We start from the raw sequence: 24,332 nt of genomic DNA, 5'->3' as shown, positions 1-24,332 counted from the left end.
TTCTTTTTAGTTCAGTAGTGAAAAACTGGAATATCTTAGATGCTACCAAACCTGAAATAATGCAACTAGTATGCAAGCAAACATATAACCAACTGTTAATTATTCGGAACACTTGTAACTCTTTTGACAAGGAATTTGAGCTGGAGCAAGCAAGCAAGATGAGCCAAGTAAAAATCAAGCTTGACTGGCTAGGCTCGATATTCAGCAGGAAACCCATGGTAAGCAGTCTAAAGATTTGATTGGCTCAGCACATTTACATTCTTCTTTGTCCCAACTTTCTTTAGACCTGGTCCTTGCAAGAACCAGATTTGGGTCAGCACTACATCAAATCAAATTATCTCAAACTAGGACCTAGATAAGCCCCCTTAAGAGCTTGAAGCTGGAGCCAGATTGAACTGGAACCACAAACGATTATATCACTAAACAAAATTATTAAAAGGTTAAGACATGAAATATGTTAAGTTTTTTTTTGCTGGGCCAAGGGGAAAACCCCATCAGACCACAGATTGGCAGGCCATCAGAGTTTCAAACTGTCACATCAACTTGGCGACTTGGCGACGTGTTCACAAGTTACCTCGACTAAATGAGCGAAGCCCTTGTGGTTCTAATAGTTAATCAGAAGCAAAAGGTGTGGTTCCATTGCCACATCTCGATGAATTGTGAGGATAACATTTTTACAGTTATGAACTCCATCATCCAATGAGGAATGGAAGGGAGGGGTATGTGAAGCATAAAGTGCCCTGAATTATGGCCGGAATATCAAATCACAAAGGAATACATTCTTCAAGGCACAAGGGAGCAGACAAAAACACAAGCATAGGCAATGTGATCATGGAAAAGGAAGAAATCACATTAAAAACAAAGGAATAAATCGCATTAAAACAATTCCAATAAATGATTAAAATGCACCTTGTTCTTAATGCTGAAATAAACCTAAATAAGAAAATTGGAAAATGACAAAAAAAGCCAATTCTTGGGATGAAATGACAGTAACAAAAATTAGTACACTGGGTCAACAGGGCCATTACTTTCTCGCCCTACCTGTCTTGGCAGCTTTGCCACGCCCACGGGTTTGCGCTGAGCTTTTCTTCTCAGATGAAGTCTTGGATGCAGCCCTACCACGGACTCTACTTGAGCTCTTACGCGGATGTGATTTTTTTGTCTTCTCAGACACTGAACCATTCTCATCATCATTTCTGTCATCATCATCATTGCTCTCGTCTTCGGTGTCTGATTCATCCTTGGCCTTCTTCCTTTTGTTAGACTTTCCAGCAATGCTAGTAACAGCTTTTTTCAAAGACTTTTTGGTCGGCTTTCCTTTGCTCTCAGGTACTTCACATCCAGCTGCAAATAAGATTGAAACTCCATAAGGATCAGGTAACAGCTTGATCGATTAATTTTACCACCAAGAGGATGGAATATGTTTATTTCTTTTCAAAGAGCAATACAATTCCAGTCAAAGTTGTTACTAAGAATGTTTCCACTTTCCTGCACTCAGATGGTTCTATGCACAGAATCTCCAAGTTAACAAGAAATAATAGCATCAAACTGTTCATCAGCTTCTGCATTCTGATGGTTCTATGCAAAAAAATATCCAGGTTTTCAAGAAATATTTGCACCAATTCATTTCGATTAACTTTCATTTAAAAGTGTAAAAGTTGTGTTTCACTTTCTGTTAATTTCCTTTCAGAATGACATATAAGCTGCAGGTTCAAGCTTCCATGTTTTGGCTCTGCTTGTTCAGGCTCAGTACATGTTCGGGCTTGGGGTCTTGCTCACGATGAACTGAAGCTTAGTCATCTAGGCTCAGGTTCATTTCACAATGAGCTCAGGCTTGTCTCACTGAAGCTTTTCTTTATTCTGCATTTATTTCTTACATTTTAATGCCATGAAAGGAAGAAGCACATAGAGGAGAATTGAATTATTGAATAGTTAACCTCTATAATAACAGCTGCACAGCACAAGAGCTGCACCATAAGTTCACAATTGATCTCAGTTACATGATCCATGCTCAACTTAGCCGAGCAGCGGCCGCTTAAGCTCAACTCATTTCCACTAATGACCTTGGGAATGAGGGTCAACATCAGTCCACAAAATACATTTTCCATATCCCAAATGAGCTATTGGTTACCAAACTCAAACAGATCAGCTCATTTACTACCCCTAATTTCTTTCCTCAATTTTCAGGATACAGTAGCCATGTTTCCACCAATAAAATAAAGTCTTAATAAAAGCAAATACTACACTGTAGTTTACCTTCACTGGGTCTCTCACCGTCATAAACCGCCAACTGTAACATAGAAAGGAGATGTATTAGTTGAGATCCAAGGATTAAATACATTTGCTATAACAAAATCAGATCAGTTTGGTCATTGCAGTGTCAGAAGGACAAAAGAAATCCCAGCTCATGTATCAGAAAAAAAAAATTCTTCAGATATGATAATGCACCTGTCACAGGGACACACCATTTTGGCTGTCACTGGTGACACGAGTGGACATGTTGACACACACACTACATACGGCATTATTTTAATAATTTTAAATTATATTTTAATTTTATTTCAATAAAAAGTCATTTTGTTGTTAAAATATTCAAGAAATAGTTTTTATTGATTAAAATTTTTAAAAATTCCATGTCTTCATGTCCCATTTTGAAAAAAAAAATCAAACTTTCGAGTCAAATCCAAATCCCACATCCTCGAGTCCACGAATCATTGTGACATAGGAAAGCACCATGCATCTTTAAACACTTCCCAAAATCTTACTAGGAACTGTATAGATCATAACAAGGCCTTTGAGGGCATCCAAACAAGGACTAGCTATAAATGACCAAACAAGGACTAGCTATAAATGAGAATTTAGTAATACACCAACACTCGTAAGTGGTTGCTTGCATGGCACAGAAAGGATGCCACTTCTGTACAAATTGGAAAGGAATCATTTCTGTGGGCCCACAGAGCAACTTTCCTCGGGCTTTCAAACAGCAAAGTCACCCCTTTTCAGCATAAACAAACTCAAGTTCATTTTATGTCAAGTACACATAGGAACAAATCTCAGTATCAGGATTTTCTTAGAAAGCAAAAATCTCATAATAATTTACAAAAAAAATGTAATCTGCCAAGAAAAACCCAGTAAATAAAAAAACAGAAAATATAAAGAAAACTAGTGTAGCCACAAAATCGTGATAAATTTGTGATATATGAAAAAGGAGAATTTTTCAAATATATCGTAATTTTATATGGAGTTTATTATTTTTCAAACTTGTGGCATTAAACTTGCAAGTATTCAAAATATCAGCAATTTTTGTGACAACCAGGACCAAACAGCAGCACAAAAACCCAACACAGAAGAAAACTGTAGTACTAGGAGGTTGGTGCAAGTGCAACCAACACGTGAACAGAATGAATATGGAGACTTAGTATCATAATATTACCTGATCTAATCGGTCGGTAACATTTTCTCTATCTACAACAATCAAAGAATGGCCCATACCGCAAGCAACACTGTGTTGAGAATTAACAATGAGCATAATACATTAGCAGTAAAACATGGATGAATGGGACATGAAGCAAGGAAAAGAACAATCAGGCGCTTACCTGATGACATGCACTCCATCCAGAATGTCAACTTTTTTAGGATTTGCAGAGGATCTGTAGACAAAAAGATGATCATAAATATAAATAATCTAACTAAAAAATGGAAAGTTTACTGATACAACTATAAAACTTATTGAAATCCTAGAACGAACAAAGAACCAAATTTTAATTCAGAAAATGCTTGAAGACATACTTTTGCCCCATAGGTCCATAGCCAAGCTCTCCATATTGAGCATGGCCCCAACTTATACAAGAGTCATCAGCACCACAAAAATGGTGCAGGTTTCCTGAGTCCATGCAACGAATGTTCCAGCCACTGCAAATTAAATGAAGAAACCAAAAAGCGATATTAGTGAATATTATACATACATCAAAGCAATATGTGACAATTTTGACTTTGTAGTCACTAATGTGGGGAACACCATATTCCATAAATGGAACCCAAAAGCCGAAATGAGGCCAAGGCAAATTCAAACAGCCCAAAATTGACCAACCTCTTGTACGTGAGAGAACTGATTCAATTAGACATCATATTGACCACTTGTTGAGGAGATATACCATATTGTGTAATTTACAACGAAAATTGAGCTTGAGAAATGTTAAGATGAAATTATCACATTAAACTTCAAAGAGGAAAATTGATGATGGCATGTGCTACATAATACTCGACCAACAATTCTGTTTTTTTTAAAGAACCAACCCATACACCAAAATCATGCCACTCAACAACATGAAATGTGTCATGAACCTTTGGTTTTGCGGGCGGTAATAAAAAATTGGTGAATATTAAACATCTTATCTATTTAGACCTCTCTCTCTCTTACAGCCATCATACAAGGCTTTTGGAAGGTATTTTAAAAGTTTTTTCTCAAATCTAACCATACACATGTATTCTACATGCATGATTCTATAAGAATCAATTCTTTGACCATCCAATTCTGACACATGGTAGGTTCTTATAATGTTTGAAAATCAACGGTTTAAATTTTCATAAATATTCAAGGCTTAGAAAATCATGTTCTTTAATCGAAAAAACACAAACCAAGTGTTATTTCCCAGCAAATTGACCATGCCAAATGTAATGAAACTAATCTTCAATAGGAGAATCACAATGCCACTTATGGGCAAGAGCACAAGTGCACTAAGGCACTCACAAAATCACTAGAGCACACACTTAAAAATAAAATATTTTATTGCTTGGATAAAATGCATAAAACATGCATTAGGAAACAAATGAGGGAGATGTCTTACATATACATGGATTAAAAACTACTAGCTGTTAGACTAGTCCCAATGGCTAGTAGGCCCTAGCTATATTAAAATATATATATATATATATATATACAAAAAAAGAAAATAAAAGAAATAGTTACAAAAAGAAAGAAAACCAAGATTGCATCAATACCCTACGTACAATCTACTATGTACACACACACACACACACACACACACACACACACACACACACACACACACACACACACACACACATATATATATATTATTTGATTGCATATAAATAGCAAGAGAGCCCCAATGGAGGTTGGCATAGTGGGATGGGTCCTTGGCTGCTAGACGGGCAGTCAAGGTTCGATTCTCATGGGTGTCGCCCCTCTGCATAAGCCAATGAGTAGCATAGGCCCCAAAGCAGGGGTCCTAGAATCAGAGTTTTATGCTGTTGACACGACAATCGTAGGTATGGCAGGCTGAGCCAGCGCGACCAGGTCTTTGTGTTGGGTGCAGTTTCTTCGGGTTATAAATTCAATATATATAGCAAGAGAGAGAGAGAGAGAGAGACTCAAATGCTTTTAGCACTTTCTTGACAAGGAAAGCATGTGTCATTTTCTAAAAATTTGTTTTTGAAAATTTTGGGAAAATCTCAGATATTTTAAAATAAAAAGACAAGTAATAATCAAATAAATATATATATATAAGAAAACAAAACCACACAAAACCATATTGTCATATGAAGATTATGGCATTTTCATTAAAGACAAAAAGAAGTAGGTGGTTGTAAGTAGTAGCATATTGTTACCCGTATCGATCGGGCCCAAAGTTAGATACGTATCATAGCATATCATAAAAAATATAATTTTTAATATAAAAACCAGAAAAAATAGCAAAATTGATAAAAAAATAGTAACACATGAAAAAATGATGAATTGCTCAAAATACAACCATAAAATCACATGAAGCATTTGTCTCTATGAGCTGCATAAGACATCATCAAGAGTCAACTAATATAGATAATATTGCATGCATATATCACAAGAACAATGCAAAATATTAAATATCTTGCAATAGCTCTCATGCAAAAGCCCTCTCCCTTGCGCAGGGACCAACACCCAAATCGCTGTCATGCCTCCTAAGGTGTGTGGGTTCTCCTATAAAGGCCTCTACACAAATGACATAATAGGCCATGGGAGGTCTTTAAAACCCAAATATAAAAAAGTTGAGTTTCAACCCTTTTATAGTGCGCCATACACGTATCATATAATATACCATATATCGTACAATGCGATATGATACAGTATAATATCGTTGTATCGTACAATACATCCGATATGGATACAATGCTTCCGGAGAGTTTCGGCATTGGTCCTCTCGGCGTCCATGGAGGATCGCGCGGACGAGCTTCGACAATGAAAAGAAAACTCGAACGAGAAGGAATGATGGGCGGCATGGCAAGGGAGTGAATGGCAGAGAGAGAGAGAGAGAGAGAGAGAGAGAGAGGAACCTCTTCCCTCTGTTTTCAAAGCGGATATAGCAAGACGAGAAAGCGAGGATAAACACTTCCCCTTTTTCAACTTCATATTTACGATTTTCCCACTCCATGTCCCTCCCCTTCGTTGACCCTTGGATTGCAGTGGGTGAGGGTGACCTAGCTGCAACCAAACCCAGACATGATTGGAGATGTTGATATCGGGTCTAGACTCGAGTCTAATCGGAACCACTATAAGAGAAACTATATTTGAATCCTATCAGGATTACATGAACTTGACCTGACCATACACCATAAAGCAATATTTTTTATCTTCTTTACATTGAAAAATTGCAGATCTTAGTCGGAACTCGGGTTGAGCCCAAGTCTGGTATGAAATTTCACAAATCAAGACCGTTGGGGGCCCAACGACTCTTTGTTGGGACCCCCAATGGGTGTGCATTTAATGCATAAAAAAGACAAAAAATAAAAAAAAGAAATAAGAGAAAAAGGAAAAAGAAAAGAAAAAAGAAAGGTAAAAAGACTACAATGCCCCTATTGGGCGAGTTTACAGAAATAACCCTTATCGGGTAGGTGGATAAATATTTATATATATATATATATATAATTATATATATATATATATAAATATATTGATTACATGTATTTTAACAGTAGGATCATCAAAAAGTTCTCCATCATCCAGTGTTATTAAAAATGTCTCAAGGCGTGCAAAAAGCGTGTCTCGCCTCAAGGCGAGGGGCTTTATGCCTTGAGGCGCATGTACAAAGCGCAAAAGCCCCGAGGCGTGCACCTCAAGGCGCGAGGCGCGCCTCAAGCCGAGGCGTACACGCCTCAATTTTTTTAGTCAAATGAAGGTCAAAGCCCTCATTTGACCAAAAATGAGGGGTTTTTTACGCAGTTTTAACTAAGCCGCTAGTAAAAAGGGCATTTACTACCTTGTTCAAGCCCGCTAACCGTAAGTACGTCCGACAAAGCCAACTAGGTCTCTAATCCTAGGGATGGTTTCTATGTGTAAATATAAAAAAAAGGGCATGATAAATGCACAGGCAGTGCCAGGTAGGGGTGTCAATGGGTTGGACCTATGTTAAAATGAGTGGGAACAAACTTGAATCTAACTAAGTAATGTAGGTATCATATCAAGATTTGGGTTTAACTGGATTTTTATAAGAAAAAATATACCCAGATCCGATAAAAATTACATAAACTAGACCCAGTCCATACCTGGCAAAATAATATTTTAAATTATTTTAATTTGAAAATTTGAAAATCTTAACTGAAACTCCGGTGAGACCTGGTTTGGTATAAAATTTTATAAACCATACCCAACTCATATAATAATCGGACCTCATGGGTCCAACCTGAATAATTAATCAGAATCCCTTCTTTACAACCCAACCCTGGCCCTATAAGATCCAATATGTGTCAGGATCGGGTCATACCCAATCCATTGACACCCGTAGTAGCAGGTTCACCAATTTGCAATCTAACAGACACTCAAAGCAACCACGTTAATGAAGTCATTAAGATTAGTTGCTTCGTTTCACAGAAAATTAATATCACTATGTCAACTTGTTCAATGTATTCAATTTCATAGCAGCAATAATCTCTTCTAGAATGTGACGTAAAACCCTTTTAGTGGTAAAATCAAGTCATGCAATTACATGCATTAACATTTGGTTGTTAATGCTAAAATGCATTTTCTAATTATGACATGATATTGTTAATGCTAATATGCATTTTGTTGTTAATGTTAATTTTTTATTTAATAAATGCTCATGTTTTATTTCTTAGATACTTACATAGATCAAGTTGTTGCATTAATGTTATTTTTACATGTTAATCTCATATTTTTTCAGTATTTATTTGAGATTTTTTATTTCTTGTTGGTTGTTGCTTCATCAATAAAGATTTTATTTATTTATTTATAATTTTAGATATTTTTTATAGTTTTTTTAAGTTTTAAAAAAAAAACTTTGAGGCTTACGCTTTAGGCCTCGCCTCAGATTTTGGTGGAGCGCCTTACTACGCCTCAATGCTTTTCACAACACTACCATCATCAATTCTCATTTTAACATTGACAACTTATGGAGTATCTACTTTCTTATAATCTGTAATTTCAAACCTATAAACAATATTAAAAGCAAATTTAGATTGAGACATTAAATACCCAGGAGGAGGAATAAGCAACTTCAATTCCTATAAAATATCTTAATAAACTTAAATTAATCATTTCAAAATGAGTTTTAAGAAGTTTTTTGATGTTATCAACTCCCTGTTTATCGCCTCCGGTGATGATCATGTCATCCACATAGAGAAGAAGTATTATAATCCCTGCATCAGAATTCTTAATAAACAAGGCAGTGTCAGTCAAACAGGATTGAAAACCAATATCAAACATAACATGACTAAACCTATCATATCAAGCTTTTGGTGCTTGTTTTAGCCAAAAATAGCTTTTTCTAATCAAAGAGCTTTACCCTTAGGGATACTAATATCAGGTGGGGCTTCTATATACACTTCTTCAACTAGGTTTTCATTTAAAAAGCGCAGTTTTGACATCTATTTGAAATATGGACCATTTTCTAATGGAAGCCAAGGCAATTAAGGTTCTGACAATGGTCATATGATCAACTGGGGCAAAGGTTTCTTCAAAATCGATGCCACATTCTTGGGCATAGCCTTTGGCCACTAGTCGGGCTTTACATCTTTCAAGAGTTTCATCACTCTTGGTTTTAACTTTGTAAATCCATCGATAGCCTATAGGTTACTTACCTAAATGAAGATCTTGAATAGTCCAAGTAGAAGCCTTTTCAAGTGCATCCAACTCAGTTTTCATGGCTTCTACCCATTCTACATGATTTTTGACTTGAAAGTACGATAATGGTTCTTTCATATAAGTGTATTAATGCAATAACTACTCTATATGTGGGTGAAAATGATTCATAGGACATAATTTTATCAGGAGGCCTCGAAACTCAGGATGACCTTCTGGTGGATACTTCGAAATATTTTTCTAGTGCACATGGAAGATTTGACTCTCTTCGTCTAGAATATTATAAACTAACATCCCTATGGATTTATTCTTCATTGTCATCATTGTGTTCGAAATCAATAGTACTTTGATCATTGCCAAAGTCACATTCAAGATCACATTCAATAGGTTTTGAGATCAAATCTATTAGGAAAGAATATTCAGTGACTTAGGTTTTTCAAAATCAAAGAAGCTTTCTTTCCTAAGGAAAGATACATTTCTTAATACACAGATTTTCATTTTGAAAATCAAAACACCTATAGTCTCTTTGATTATAGGCATATACTAAAAAGGTACAGGGAATCGTACGGGGAGAGAGTTTGTCATTTTTGTTAGTGAAAACAAAGCACTTGCATCCAAACACTCTCAATTTAGAGTAATCCGAAGAAAGATTCACAAGTTTTTCAATTGGAGTTATATTTTTCAAAGAGGAAGATGGCATTCAATTAATAAGATAGGTAGCATTTAGGACAATTTCTACCCAAAATTCCTTTGGAACATGATTTGCTATTAATAAAGTCCTAGTTGCTTTCATGATGTGTCGATGTTTACGTTCGACCAATCCATTTTGTTGCGGTGTATATGGACAAGACCTTTGATGCGTAATGCCATGTAAACTGAAATAGTTTTTGAATTCTTTGGACATAAATTCTTCCATGAATCTGTGTGAAAAATGGATATATCATTTTTAAATTTGTTTTTAACTATGTTATGAAATGTTTGAAAGTATGAAAAGACTTCTGATTTATGTTTAAGGAAGTAAATCCAGGTAGGACTACAAAAATCAACAAAAATGACATAATATGCAAATCCACCATTTGAAATAATTAGTGCAAGACCCTAAACATCTGAATGTACTAATTCATGTGGTCTGGAAGAAACAAAAGTTCTATCATGGAATGGTAATCTTTTCATTTTGCCAAAAATACAATCTTTATAAGTACAATTTTTAGAATTACAAAATTTTCCAAGACTAGGAAAATATTGAATTTTGGCCATATGAGGATGACCAAGTCTTTTGTGCCACAAATCCAACCTTTTTTTATGAATATTATAACAGAAAGCATTTTTAGGCAATTCCAAAAAATCCATGTAATAGAGTCATTTTTTATAGCCTTCCCTAATCAGCTTTCCTCACTGACGATCATGTACCCAACCATGAAAAGAAAATGAGACATTACATCCATAATCAGATATTTGAGAAACAGATAAAAGATTTAAATTTAGTTTAGAAATATATCTAACTTCTGGAATAAAAAATTTCTTAGTTTTATGGACCTTTCAAAATTTCTTATTCCTTCTATTTCAAGAGAGGTTCCATCAGCTGTAAAAACTTTTAACACACTTGACTTATCTTTGAAACATTCGGATAAGCTATTGTCATTTGGGGTTATATGAAAAGAAGCACCAGAGTCAAGAAGCCAAGGAAAGTTACATAGATCAGAAAATGATGAAATAGATACTCCACTTGAGGGTTCAGATGAGGAAGCTCCTTTGATAAGGGGTTGGAGAATCTTCATTAATTGAGCCATAGAAACCGGTGCATCTTGATCTTTGGGTTCTGATCAAACAGTCGCAACTCTCTTTTATCTTATCTCTCTGAGTTTAGGACACTGAGGCCTGTAGTGCCCTGGTTCATGACAATGGTCGCAAATAACTTTTCTCTTGTCAAAGTCACCATTTTGTTTATTGAAATGAGGTGGCCTATAAGAGTGTACATGGTTACCCAGTTTAGACACAGTTAGAACGGAATAATCATTTGGTTTTGGAGTATTCTTTCTAATTATATTTTCCTCTATAGTATCAACAATAGAGAGAAATTTTCCTCGATGAAGAAGAGTTGATTTAGTCAACTCAAATTTCGGTCTTAAACTGTTTATAAATTGATAAAAATATTCCATATCAAGTTGTTTTTTACGGAGCTCAATGTCTTCGGGACAATGTCATTTTAGCTCTAAAAGAGTCAGTTTCTCCCAAAGTTCGGACAACTCATTGTAATATTCTTGAATGGTTTTATCTTTTTGAGTCATTGTCCGAACTTTGTCTTGTAAATTGCACACGTGTCTAATATCTTTAAGGGAATACATATTTTTAAGGTATTCCCAAGACTTATCGGCATGTTCGAACTTAGCAAGGTTAGAGCATTTTTTAATGTCTATGCTATTAATTAGCCATGACATAATTTTTGCATGCCCTATCCTCCACTCTTTCCATTTCTTTTCATAAGTGGCTAACGCCTTGCTCTTCTCCTCTTCTGTTAGAGGAACTTCTTTATCACCCTCTATTTTGGTGAGAGATAGTTTAGGTTCCGAATCGGAACCATCCATTATACCCCATAACCCTTTTCCCCAAATGTGTTGCTTCATAATCGAAGCCCACATTACATAATTAGTATCATTTAGCTTCATGGGTATGATGGTGATCTTATCAATGTCATCCATCTTTTACAAGGGTGAGAAAGGAATAGATGAGAAAAGAGAAAGAGAAAAGAGTATAAAAGAGAGGATGAATAATACAAATTTTTGTAGCAAAAGTTTCTTCAATAGCCTTCTTTCTTCAAATGAATCTTCTTGAGCCAAGAACAAGGTGATGAAATACCTTTTGCAAGTGAGGCATGAAAAACGAGACGAAAGCTCTTCAAGATCTAAGATCTCCACAACTTTGATACCATGTAATGAAATGGTGGTCTTCCACAAAAGCACTTGAATCCACCAAAAGAGTATCTATAAAGACACTTCAAGCAAAACCCATAAAAGGGTATAAAAGGAAGAACACAAAAATGAAATAATAAATCTTTATTGATAACAAAATGCTTAAGAAGCATTGATACATACAATGGAGGGGTTCATCCCTATTTATACAAGAAGAATGGAATGGGGAGAGCTCACTTTTAGCTCTCCCAAAAAGAGTCGTTGGACTCTAGTCCAATGGCTCTCGTCCAATGGCTCTTATTATAGCCGTTGGACTCTAGTCCTCCAACGGCTAGAACCTAGTCAAGTTCTAACTAAGAACTTTACTAGATTATATATCTAGTTCAAACTGAACTAAATATATAATGAAGAAAGAATAAAATAAAGAAAAAATAAAAAAGGTAATAAATATATCTCTCTATATATATGTTACAATTTACATTTTAACACTCATGGCTTTAAATTAAGACAATTAAAAATTAAGCTAATTTTTGCCAATGAATTTATTGAGAAAATGTCATGTTAATGATAGTATTGTAAATATAATATTTCAAAAAAATTTAAAGATGCACCCAATCTTATTGATCGTTTTCTCCGCCTTCTCCAATGAGTGGTCTTTCTTCTCTTTGCAGTTCTCGAAATTTGTTGTTTCCATGGAGAACCTAGAGATACATACATTTTAAGGATGAATCAATTATAACAAGAGCCAAAATAGACTGAAGAGCTATGTAACATGGCACTTTAAAACACCTAGTATACCCAAGTCTATGTTGACATATCATGGTGTTGATGTCGTGCACTTCTACACACACGCATAACGTATTGTTCATACATATAATTTATTTTTATATGTGCTCTCTCTCTCTCTCTCTCTCTCTCTCTCTCTATATATATATATATATATATATATATATATATATATATATATATAGGTCTACTTTACAAGTCATGTTTCTCCACTTGTAGGTCCACTTTACAAGTCATGTTTCTCCACTTGTTCCTATCTAGAACTATAATTTGGGCACCTTACAGTACTTCCATTGAACTTATTTATTCAAAAAGATGTGGAACAAAATAACTTGCAAAGCCATCAATTTGTGCATACCAAGGACGAATTCGCGCCAAATTTGCCTATAGAAGTAAAGATGCCCCCATAAATATTGTCAATTTTTAACCTTAAGAATTCATAGGATAATTGGCAATTAATTGGTTGTTGCTAATTCTATTCCAAATTACTAGTAAATATTGAATTTGTAGGCTTATTCTAACATTTTACAGATGCATGAATCCATAATTTACAGCAAGAGAAAGGACTATACATTGTGCCAATACGTTCCACAAGATTGAAAGTTTCCTCGGAGTCAAGACCACGCTCCTAAGTGTACCCTTTTGCCACTAACCATGCTTTATAACATTCAATGCTCCCATCACTCTTGTACTTAATTTTGAACACCCAATGACAGACCACAACATTTTTTTATCTCTGGAAATTGGAACTACATCTCATGTTTGACATTCATGTAATGCTGAAATTTCTTCATTCATAGCGTCTACCCATCTGGGATTCTGGCATGCCTTATGATAGAATTGTGGCTCCTTTTGATGAACGAGAGTTGCTGCAAACAATTGAAATTTTGCAGTAAAGGTAACATACGAAACCCATCGTTGTGAAGGATGTCTAGCTCAAATACACAATCGAGGAGTAGGAGATGATGGACTGTTTTCAGTTGTAACTAACTCTGGAGCAGCAGCAGATGAAGTTGGACTTGAAGTAGAGATTTCACATTCAGATTGAACACACGGGCTGTTGTGTATGAGCTGCAAACTATCTTCAGAACTTGAGTGGAGAGGTGCAGCTGGTTCGTCTAGCATAGTAGACGGCTGTGCGTCCTTCTTACAAGTGTAGACTCGAGGAAAAAACTGAAAAAGTTGATGCAGTTTGTTGATCTAAACTGTTATGATCAGATCTGTTTACTTCTCCAGATGACGCCACCATGGGAGTACAAATTGTACTCTCACTAGCTGCAGATGTATTTTGTAATGGTGAAATATGGAAAATCGGCCAAAATGACCTAAAATCTGTTGCATCATATTTATTTTCTGCACATATGCTGGAAACATAATCATCTTCATGGAAAACATGTCTTGAGATGACTAATTTCTGAGAAACAGGATTGAAACATCTATATCCAAGATATTCATCATCATATCCAACAAATTGGCACTCTTGTGACTTAAGTGTAATACCTGCAAAAATTCGTTTAATATAACTTTTAAATTCGAGCAAAATTTAGAATAAATTTGGGTTAAATTCAAGCAAAATTCAAGGGTTTAATTTAAATTATTAATCTTGTTTAAATTGAGTTTAAAATTATGCCTAATTCGAATCTACAGTGAAAGCAAAAGTTGGATTTGAATTTATACGTGTAACCCGATTTTAGTTTGAATTTCAAAGTGAATTTAACTTGGATTTAACTTTGGTTTAGTATGGAGATTTATTTAGTTTAAATCTGAAATTAAGTAACGTATGGGGCCCACTGGGTCACTCTCAGTCCTTAGGGGTGCCACATGTCAATGTAGGGGCCCACGGAGAGTGTGAAGGTGGTCAAGGGTATAATGGTCTTTTACACCTTCGCTATGCCAAGTGGCGAGTCCACAATGCATAGAGATTTTTCAGGTGGGTCCCATAACATTTGAAATTTAAAATGATTATCTAAATAAAGTTAATTAGGAGATTTAGTAAAATAGAAAAGTTACCAGAGTTTGGTAACTCTCTCTTTTCCTGATAATGTAAATGGAATTCAAATTAACTAACTAATTAATTTTAATAGAGGATTCCAGAAGAGGTTGGGACGCCCCCCTAGTGGACCCCACATGGTAACTAGGTTAGTTACTTGGTTAATTAGGTTAGTGGGGTTAAAAAACAAAGAGAAAGAGAGAATAGTGGGTCGACCCCCTAGTGGGGCCCACCAGGATAGAGATGAGAGGTAGTTTAAGGAACCACCTCCCTACATTTTGGGAAATAGACCAGGGCCCACATTAGAGAGAAGAAAGCGGTTAGGAAACCACCTCTCATCAAAAAGAGGCTTTTTTTTCCTCTTTTATCTCCTTTTATAGAGGAAAACTCTCTCTCTCTCTCTCTCTCTCTCTCTCTCTCTCTCTCTCTCTCTCTCTCAGCATAGAGGTTTGAAGTTTTGCAACAGGCGACGAAGGTGTGAGAACCTATACATGCACATACGAGGTAGAGTTATTCCTACTTTTAGATATAGATAGGATATAACGCATAGATCATGTGTTTTTCGTGGTGGGTTCGATTAGATCTAAGGTTAGATCATATCAACACATCTCCAAAGATTTTACAAGGATTGAAATTTGATTTTTTTTTTTTTTGAAAAAAACACTAGGTTTTAGTACTCAAGTACGGTTTCTTTTAAGGATTAGCCAAAAAAATGTGTGAGTTGTGTCAAAACCTATTGTTCTCCATTAAACTCATGCTACTTGGTTTATGTTTTAGCATATCTTATGGTTTATATGATGATCCTTAGCAGGTTAATGAGTTTTTTATGTTTATTTACATTAGGTTTCATGTGTGCTCATATTTTGTTTTGAAAGCATGTTTTAGCATGATCATGCTTAGGGCTGATTTTTGTTGTCATACCTCATAAGCATGTTGATCACACTGAAAACATGAATATTAGATGTTAAATTATAGGTTTCTTAATGATTTTTATGTGTTTTATCATGATTGAACATGAAATTAGTTCAATACGTTATGTGCTATTTTGTGGTCTCGCACAGCAGTGATTTTTCTATCCGACCAGAGTCAGTAGAAAAATCACATAAATTAGAAACGATGTCCGACAGCCGTAAAAATTTATGGAGACCTTAGACACACGTAGGAGAGATCACAAGAAAAAACAAGATCCATTTGGTGTTCGGAAGTGGCCCAAACAGATGCTGCAACAGGCAGCAGATTTGTTGTCTTGTGCACAGGACCTATTTTGGGCAGACTGGAAGAAGAAAAATCCAGAAAATCAAGTTTAACTCGAATGAGTCTGATTTTCGGACAAGGTCTACTCGACCCGACAATGAATTAGAGAAAAATAAAACACAAATTTCAAGCCTTACCTGTGAGGCCCAGAAGCTAGCCCAATTCGGGTGAGTTTCGGGATTTTGCAGAAATTCAGAATATGAACTGCGCCCGGACAAGGTTCAATGCAGAAAATCTAGAAAATCTAAGGTAGGGAGTTTTTCAACAAAATTTGATTCATTGGAAAGCCGTTGAGTCGAACTATCAAAAAAAATGTTGTCAGATTTTGATTGTTGAATTATGAATTGTTAAAAAAAATGTTTTGAAAACTGAGTTCTGACCTGTATGGTCAATACAGAAAAACACACTACGGTCCAAAAATTTCTACGGACAGTTGGGATGGAATTTTTCCGAGCTTTCACTTGGAGATAAAAGTTGGCATTCCCTGTTATGTCCTGAATTTTTGTTGGGCCTATGTGAGCTCTGTAGAGGAAGTTGTCGAGCCATGGATAGTAGAGAAATGTTTTCGTGCACAACTTGAATGTTATGTGTGTTTTGACTAGTGAACCATTTTTTAAGTTATATGTTTTTGCTTAGACATAAGTAAAGTTTAGCCTGCATGTTCTTATTGGTTGGATTATGATATAGAATTTATATCCATGTGACATGTGAGTACTTTGTTTTTATTATGCACTAATGCATGTTAGTCCACATGAGAGCCTATGGGGTTTAGGCACTTAGATGAACCGTGTGGGTGCAATGCATAAATAAGTTTGTTGCATAGGTGTGTGGTTCATATTATGTAGGTTTAGATTGCATGTGTGAATCAAAGAGTTTGTTAGTGTAGTAAGCCATGAAATGCATGCATACACTGGCTCACAACTGAGTCGGGTCAGGTGCCAAGGTGCATCTGGTAAGTTAAAAAGGGGTAACATACTCATTACACACATATCAGCCTTAAAGAGGCAGAGATCAGGGCTACCTTGGAGTGTATGTGGGGGTGTTACCTATGAATTTTTCGAATAGGCCATCTTAGTGAGCTAATGGTACCTTAGAGCAGATGTAGAGGTATTGGGCTTAAGCCTAGCGAGGCATCATAATGGGTTACCAAGAGTGGAACTTAGGACTTAAGAGCCCAGTGCTTAGCGCACCGAGTTTACTAATGAGCCCATTGTCATGAATGCCCAATAGCCCATTTGAATCCAGTCCTACCTTTGAGAGGGTAAAGATACACACGACCGACTAACCACGTGTTTTCGAAGAGCAAAAACGTCTCCTGGTTCCCAGTTGTCAGTTGTAGGAAACTAGGCTACCAAAGAAGCCTAGGTGGGTAGTTCTTCACTCTGCAGAGTAGGAATCAGGATTCCGCAAGGACCACTATGATGTTATCATGGCCACAAGACGCTCTAGTGGGTAGTTTAGACACTTTGCATCCTTGGAAAAATAAAATACACAATTAAATATACACCCCTTGTGATAGATGAGTTGAAGTAGAGTCCTTGGAGTGTACCCCCGGGTAATAAAGCATAACAGTGTAATAATGTGTTCGGGTGGTTCACAACATTATATTTTTAATTGGTTATAATATGGATTTCATGCACATTTGTCGAGTCTGCATGCAAATTTGAATTTTATGATCTTGATTACTAATTTCTCATCGGTGAGTAAGAGAGGTTTGTGAATGCCGGTATGTCTATTGTGATTATAGATATTGTAATCAAGATATGTATGTTGTTATGCTATGTCATAATCTGCGTTATGAGTGCTTTGATTTCTTGTAAAAAATGCAAGACTTATGTGGTTTATTTCTCTTTATGTCTATGAGTTGAAATAATCCTACTGCCGGCCTGACGCATATTACGGTAACCAATGAGGCTAGCTTGTGAGGACGGGAGGCTCAAGGCTGCACCAGATCGTTCACAGATTTTCCCATGGCGCCATATTAGATTCTACAGTAGCATTTAGACTTTATTTGATTTGAACTTTTGATTTAAATGTAAACTCTAATCGATTATGAGACTAGTTCAGGATTTGATATGTCTTGAATTAAATGTATGGTTTGATTAAATTAATTTTAGTCTTGCATGTGTGTGTTGGAGATTGTAACCCACCCAATACTTGAATCGGTTTTCAAATTAATCTGAGTCTTTCGATGTACCCTAAAAGCGATAAGTATTTAAAAAAGAAATCCTAAATTTTTCCAGTTTATAAAATTGTGGTGTTACATTAGGTGCAAGTTTGTTTCGTAATGATGCATGGATGTGGACAAAGCACTTGCTCCCAAAGACTCGCATAAGCGCATAGTTCGGGTGCTTGTCATGCAGAAGAGAAAAGGAGGTTCCTCATAGCTTCGCTAGAGGCATTTTATTGATGCAATACAAGGTTGTATGAAAAATCTTTGTCCAAAGATCCTTTCGAACTCTGGAATCTAGTAGCATCGTTAATGTTGTCTCAACTATGTTACGATACTTTCTCTCAACCACCCCATTTTGTTGAAAGGTTTTCGGGCAAGACATTTCACATATTATACCATTTTCATGCAAATAATCAATAAAAGCGAAAGAAATGTATTCACCACCACTATCACAATGGAAATGAAGAATTTTTCTAGAAAATTGAGTTTCAATATAGGACTTGAATCTCCGAAAGATTTAAAAGATTCCATCTTTATGTTTTAAGAAATAAATCCAAGTATACTTTGTGAAATCATAAATGAAAATAACGTAGTACTTGGATTTAGACATAGAAAAGAATGGGAGTTGGGCCCCACACATCAAAATGAACCAATTCAAATGGGAATGAAGCTCATTTATTAACCAATTCAAAGAGCAATTCATGACTTTTACATAAGACACTTGAAACATAAAAAGGGCACTTTTGAAGCCGTATCCTTTAAAAGAATAAGACCTTTATTACATAGAATTTGAATAAAAATGAGAATTGCAATGTCCAAGCTTGTGATGCCACAGTTGGACTTCTTTATTATTGGGACTGATTACATATGACACAAGAAGAAACGATTCACTGTTGGGATTTTGGTGAGCTTCATTCATGACATAAAGGTGTCTGACTCTTTCACTTAAACAAGGGTTTCCTTCGTAAGAGAGTCTTTCACAGAAAGAGGAGAGAAAACAATGTGAGATTTAGTTTGATCAATCAATTGAGAAACAAAAATAAGATTTTGATGAATATTGGGAACAAAAAAGGTATTAAACAGATTAAGAACCCCATGAGAGGTAGGAGTATTTGCAGTTCCTACGTGCGTAATAGGGCGGTGTTTACCAACTCCTGTGATAATGATGTCATTTTCACAATAAGGTGTAAGACTAGAGAGTTTACCAGAGTCTCCTGTGACATGATAGGCTGCACCGGAATCAACCAGCCAAGTGTTTTGTATCGGAGAGTTAACATTTGATGTTGCTGCCCAAGTTGGAACATGCTGGCCAGCAGCCCAAGTGTTTGGATTAGCAGTATTATGTGGCAAATTCCCAGCAGCACTATGCTGAAATCCAACTTGGCTGAAAGACATGCTCATAGCATTGATATCACGACTCAATCTGGCAATAGATGGAGTGTACCCTTGTCCACCATGAGGTGGAAATCCAGAAGATGAAGGAGATGGTAAATATGCTCTAAAACGGGGGTAGATAAAGTACATTGGGAGGCCTGTAGGTAGGAACATACCGCCAATAACAATCGGAGCAGTTGTGCCCGTTCTTACCACACATCCGACAGATAAGATTTGGTTGAGCGCCGCGCTGTCCACTACCAAGGATAGGAAGGAGGCCACCGCCCCCTTGAAAGTTGTTGCCCCCATATCCTTTTCCACGCCGCCCAGATCTTATTGCATTTGAATTTGACCGAAGAAAAGAGGCAGCCATGAGGACTTCATGACTGCTATGTTGTTCTTTCTTGGACGCAACACGGAAGATAGATTCAAACTCTAACAACATTGAATGCAGCTTGTCAAACAAGGGTCTTGGGCTTTGTCCCACGTACATAGCCACAAACATGTATTCTGGACCTAATCCTCGAAGGGTCCAAGTACAAACAACTTCATGGGAAATAGGACTTTCTATGGCATCAAGCAGGTCTGATACAACTTTGAGCTTATTATGAAACTCGAATGGGCTGAAATTACCTCTTTGTAAAGCCCCAAATTCTGACTTCAAGTGATATATCTTGGGCACATAGATTTGCTCAAACCAATTATGCAGGATGAGCCATAGATCTCGTGCAGACACGCTTGTGGGAATGTGCAAAAGCACTTCTTGAGATAGAGTAGTTGTGATGAAGGCTACAACGGTTTGGTAATTTTTCCTCCATGAAACGAAAAGGGGATTCCGAACAAGTGAGGGTAGTTGTGATGGAAGAGTCTCCTCTGATTCCTGACTCTTCTTACCCTCGAGTGGAAGGGCACAAATTCTTAAGGCATGGGCTCAGTTCCCTCAAGATGCCCCATGAGATCATGGCTGCTGATAAACAGAATTATTTGATTTTTTCAGGTAAGAAAATTATTTTCATTCAGCTTATCGGTAACAAGCTGATTGAGGAACGAGGAATTAAGTGGAGAAGAAGAAGCCACGGAAGAATCACTGAAGGGAGACAGTGAAATCAGCAGTGCAGGAAATATGCAGCAAAACGCCTTGCTTGTTGTAACCTGCAGTATTTTAAAAGCAAAGTTGCTAAAGATAAAGAAAGAGAAAATGAAGAAGAATAGATGAAGGAATTAAATAGGAAAAGTAAGATACACAAACAAGAAAGTCAATTGCTGCAGTAAACAACAATATGATAGTTGTAGGGAAAGATAAGAGGAAGGAAATAAAGAAAGGAAAGGAAGATTAGAAGTAAATTAGAAAGAAAATGAATACGGAGATAACAGAATAAAGGCAACAAGAGATTTGCTAACAAGGAAGATGTGACCAGATTTATTGGAGAAATAAAGGCAAGAAGTAATTCTGTTGTAAATACAGAAATTTTTTTGACCCAATACGACAATGTTTGATATTGGCCCCTTTTTCAGAAAAGAAATGCATCCCCTTTGAAAATATTTTTTGAGGACTGCACTTAATCAAGGTGGTTGGTGACTGCTGCAATCAGGTTAGGTGTTGCAATGAACAGCAACAGATTTTTTTTGGGTATACAAGAAAGACAAATGATTGAAAATGAATGAATAAAAAGGAAGGAAAGAAAAAGGTAAAAGAAGGTAGAAAAAGGAAGAAGAATAAAGAGTAGGTATGGAGAAATTTACCTGGGAAAATTTGTTTTTTAATAATCAGCAGCTTTGATCTCACCGGGTCTTATCCTTGTCCTACTCTGATACCATGATAGAAATGGACCTGCAGAACTTTACCTGGCTACCACACAAATGTGAGAGAGAAGAAGAAAGGAGAACTTAGAGGAAAGAATCTAAAAGTGGGTTGTGTATGTGCTGGTCATGTCCCATCATATATATATATATATATATATATGAATCTGTTATAATAATGCCCTTGACTATAAGGGTAAAATACAACACACATTTATGAGATACAAAGCACAGAAATACCCTTATATATACATGCCATTTTTTTAACATTCTTAACATATAAATGCATATCTATGTCACAGGGACTCGGCCAACTGGGTACCGCACCCGCGTCAACGCGATGCGGGTGGGTGCGGCACCCAGTGCGGTCAACCTGAACCTGGGTGTGGTCAACGCACCCAGGGTCATTTATGTCCAACTTTTGGACTTTATATATATAGTTTTTTATTTTTGCCGCACCACCGCACCTGCACCAGCACCCATGTGACATAGATGCATATATACCCTAGCAAATCTGGTACTATGAGTTCAGATTGGTCCAAGAGTCAGATAAGATAATATTGGAGATGTCATGGATTGACTTGTTTTGGATGAAAGGAAGATGAAATCAAGATAGAGGTTCAAGCTCAATGGCTGAATAAGGCTGTTGCCATGTTCTGTTCGCTAATGTACACTGTTGTTGATTAGTTTGAGTTATAAAGAGATAAATATGGTTAAAATCCTGGAAGCGACTAGCTTGATCAAGTCTGCCACGCACCAAAACAGACCTGTGGTCACGTCTTAGGATTTGACTAGGGGCTGTTCATTTCTGTCTTTTGAGTCTTTAATAAACCTGGCATAACTTTATAAAAAAAAGAATATGAATATTTAAAGAACATTTTATACAACTTTATCTAATCTCAACTTTCATTACAATTTTTAATAGAAGTTAAAATACAACTTTCGAATGATTACAATGTTTTCCAAGAGATAAAACTGGCAAACTAAATGACTAAACTATAGGTTAAGACACGTGACTTCCTTGTTGATATCCTTGTCGAAGTATCTTGTGTCGCTCTAGATTCTTGCTACACCTATTAAATTTCTCAGTATGAAACAATACTATTTCAAAATCAAATATTTCAAGTCATTTAAAACTTTCATTTGATTTTCAATGCTATATCCGATTTCTAAAATACATAACTGGTCTCATCTCTCTCCAAACCTAACAAATTTTGATAAACTCAAAGAGGGTAATATCAACAAAAAAATTTGCGTGCATTCAATTCAAACAATGATCAAATTCATAAAATAATTATATTTTGAAACAACTAAACAAATAATTGATTTTCCAAACAATTTAGAAAATTAGTTCAACTTGAAAAAAGTTGTTAAACCAAATAAAAGGCAACAAACTTTGTGATTCATGAAAAACTAGTAATTTGAGAAAATATGAAAGTTGCAATCAACTGTTTACTATACCAAGTGTACTACTAAAGAAAAAGGACTAACTTTTAAACATTCAAAACACAAGGTACTTAGTTTTCAAGAGTTATAATTAATCAGTTACTTAGAAGAAAATTAACTTGTGACAAACTTTAACTGTAATTATTAGATTTATGGTTATCATGAAACTCATTTCAGAAATGCTAGCTTTAATTATAGAAATTATGATTAATTATTTATAAGAAGAATAATTTATGACAGCTTAATCCTAATTATCAAGATCATAATTTCTTACAAAACTAATTTAAGAAAAATATCCTCTACTTATGAAGTCATAACTATCTACTTACAAAACTTGACCCCTACTATCAAAACTATAATTAACTGTATAAAAAACTAATTTAAGAAAGAAAATTGAAACAAAATTATAATTAATTACTTATCTGGTGATGTGAAGCTCCTCAAGTTGTCTCGACACCCTTACTCCTAGCCCTTCTTGAGGCCCTAAGGCAGCAAGATGGTTGGGGGGGTGGGGGGGAGGTGGATGTAGATCAGCAAATGGATCCAAGATAACATTATAAGTATATGTCCTCATTTACAATTATTTATTTTTATTCTTTATTTAATTAAGACATGAAGTGTAAATAAGCAAATACCCCTTATTTAATACCATTAAAAATAGTTAAAAATTCAAATTCTTGAATAATAAAGAGTCAACTCCAAGGTTTTAGTGCAAAATTCAAAATTGCAAATGATTCCATTACACCTCTAAATCTTAGGTATTTATTTGGAATTATATTTTAAGAAAAAAGGCTATTTTAACAACATATTATTATATTGTTTCAAAGGACCGAGAGAAAATTACTTATAATTTAACTATTTAAAAATATGTTCCCACTATAGACACATTTTACAGCACTTGGACAGATAAGGAATTCTATATGACTTTTATATAAATCACTAGAATTGAGGAAAACTTAAAGTCCAAATTGCGGATTAATTAGGGTCTATGTCACAGGGATTCGGCCAGCAGGGTGCCGCACCCACGTAGAGGCGACGCAACTCGGGTGCATTCAAGCCGACCCTGGGTGTGGTCAACGTATACAGGGTCATAAATGTTCAAATCTGGACTTTAAAAAAAAATAGTGTTACTGATGTTAACTGTTATAAATTATATATATATATACCCTCCCGCACCTGTGTCCAAGTTTTTTTAAGTGCCGCACCCGCACCTATGTGACATAGATTAGGGTGATATGTCATAGAGTCTTGTCATTTTGACATAAAAAGCCTTGTCATGCATATATGATTAAAGACATAATCTCTCTAGTTTGGTTGAGATTGATGGATAAGAAAAAATAGATCTACTTAAGAACATATCTAGACTTGAATCCCTCCCAAGTGAAATAAAAGTTTAAGCCCTATTATGAGTAGTTCAGACTCAATAATTCACACTCAACAGAATATGGCTTGGCCAAAATCTGATACTGGTGAAAATAACAAATCACATACTCTAGAAAGATTGTG

General features: G+C 35.8%; 1 protein-coding gene across 1 annotated transcript in view; it reads right to left on the bottom strand.

The window, feature by feature from the left end:
* Positions 1 to 852: 852 nt before the first annotated feature.
* LOC149835901 (uncharacterized) overlaps positions 853 to 24,332 on the bottom strand; it is a 74,333-nt gene continuing 50,853 nt past the window's right edge. Inside the window, exons 12-16 of the mRNA XM_090008837.1 lie at positions 3,790 to 3,912; positions 3,597 to 3,650; positions 3,434 to 3,503; positions 2,257 to 2,290; positions 853 to 1,344 (exon numbers count right to left, since the gene is read on the bottom strand). Of these exons, the coding sequence (XP_089864963.1) occupies positions 1,025 to 1,344; positions 2,257 to 2,290; positions 3,434 to 3,503; positions 3,597 to 3,650; positions 3,790 to 3,912 (601 nt within the window). The 3' untranslated portion in view covers positions 853 to 1,024. The remainder of the gene's footprint in view (positions 1,345 to 2,256; positions 2,291 to 3,433; positions 3,504 to 3,596; positions 3,651 to 3,789; positions 3,913 to 24,332) is intronic.

The sequence above is a fragment of the Nuphar pumila genome, chromosome 6 (assembly GCF_984573655.1).
Source record: "Nuphar pumila chromosome 6, dmNupPumi1.hap1.1, whole genome shotgun sequence".
Taxonomy (NCBI): domain Eukaryota; kingdom Viridiplantae; phylum Streptophyta; class Magnoliopsida; order Nymphaeales; family Nymphaeaceae; genus Nuphar; species Nuphar pumila.
This window is presented reverse-complemented; position numbering and strand designations above follow the sequence as displayed.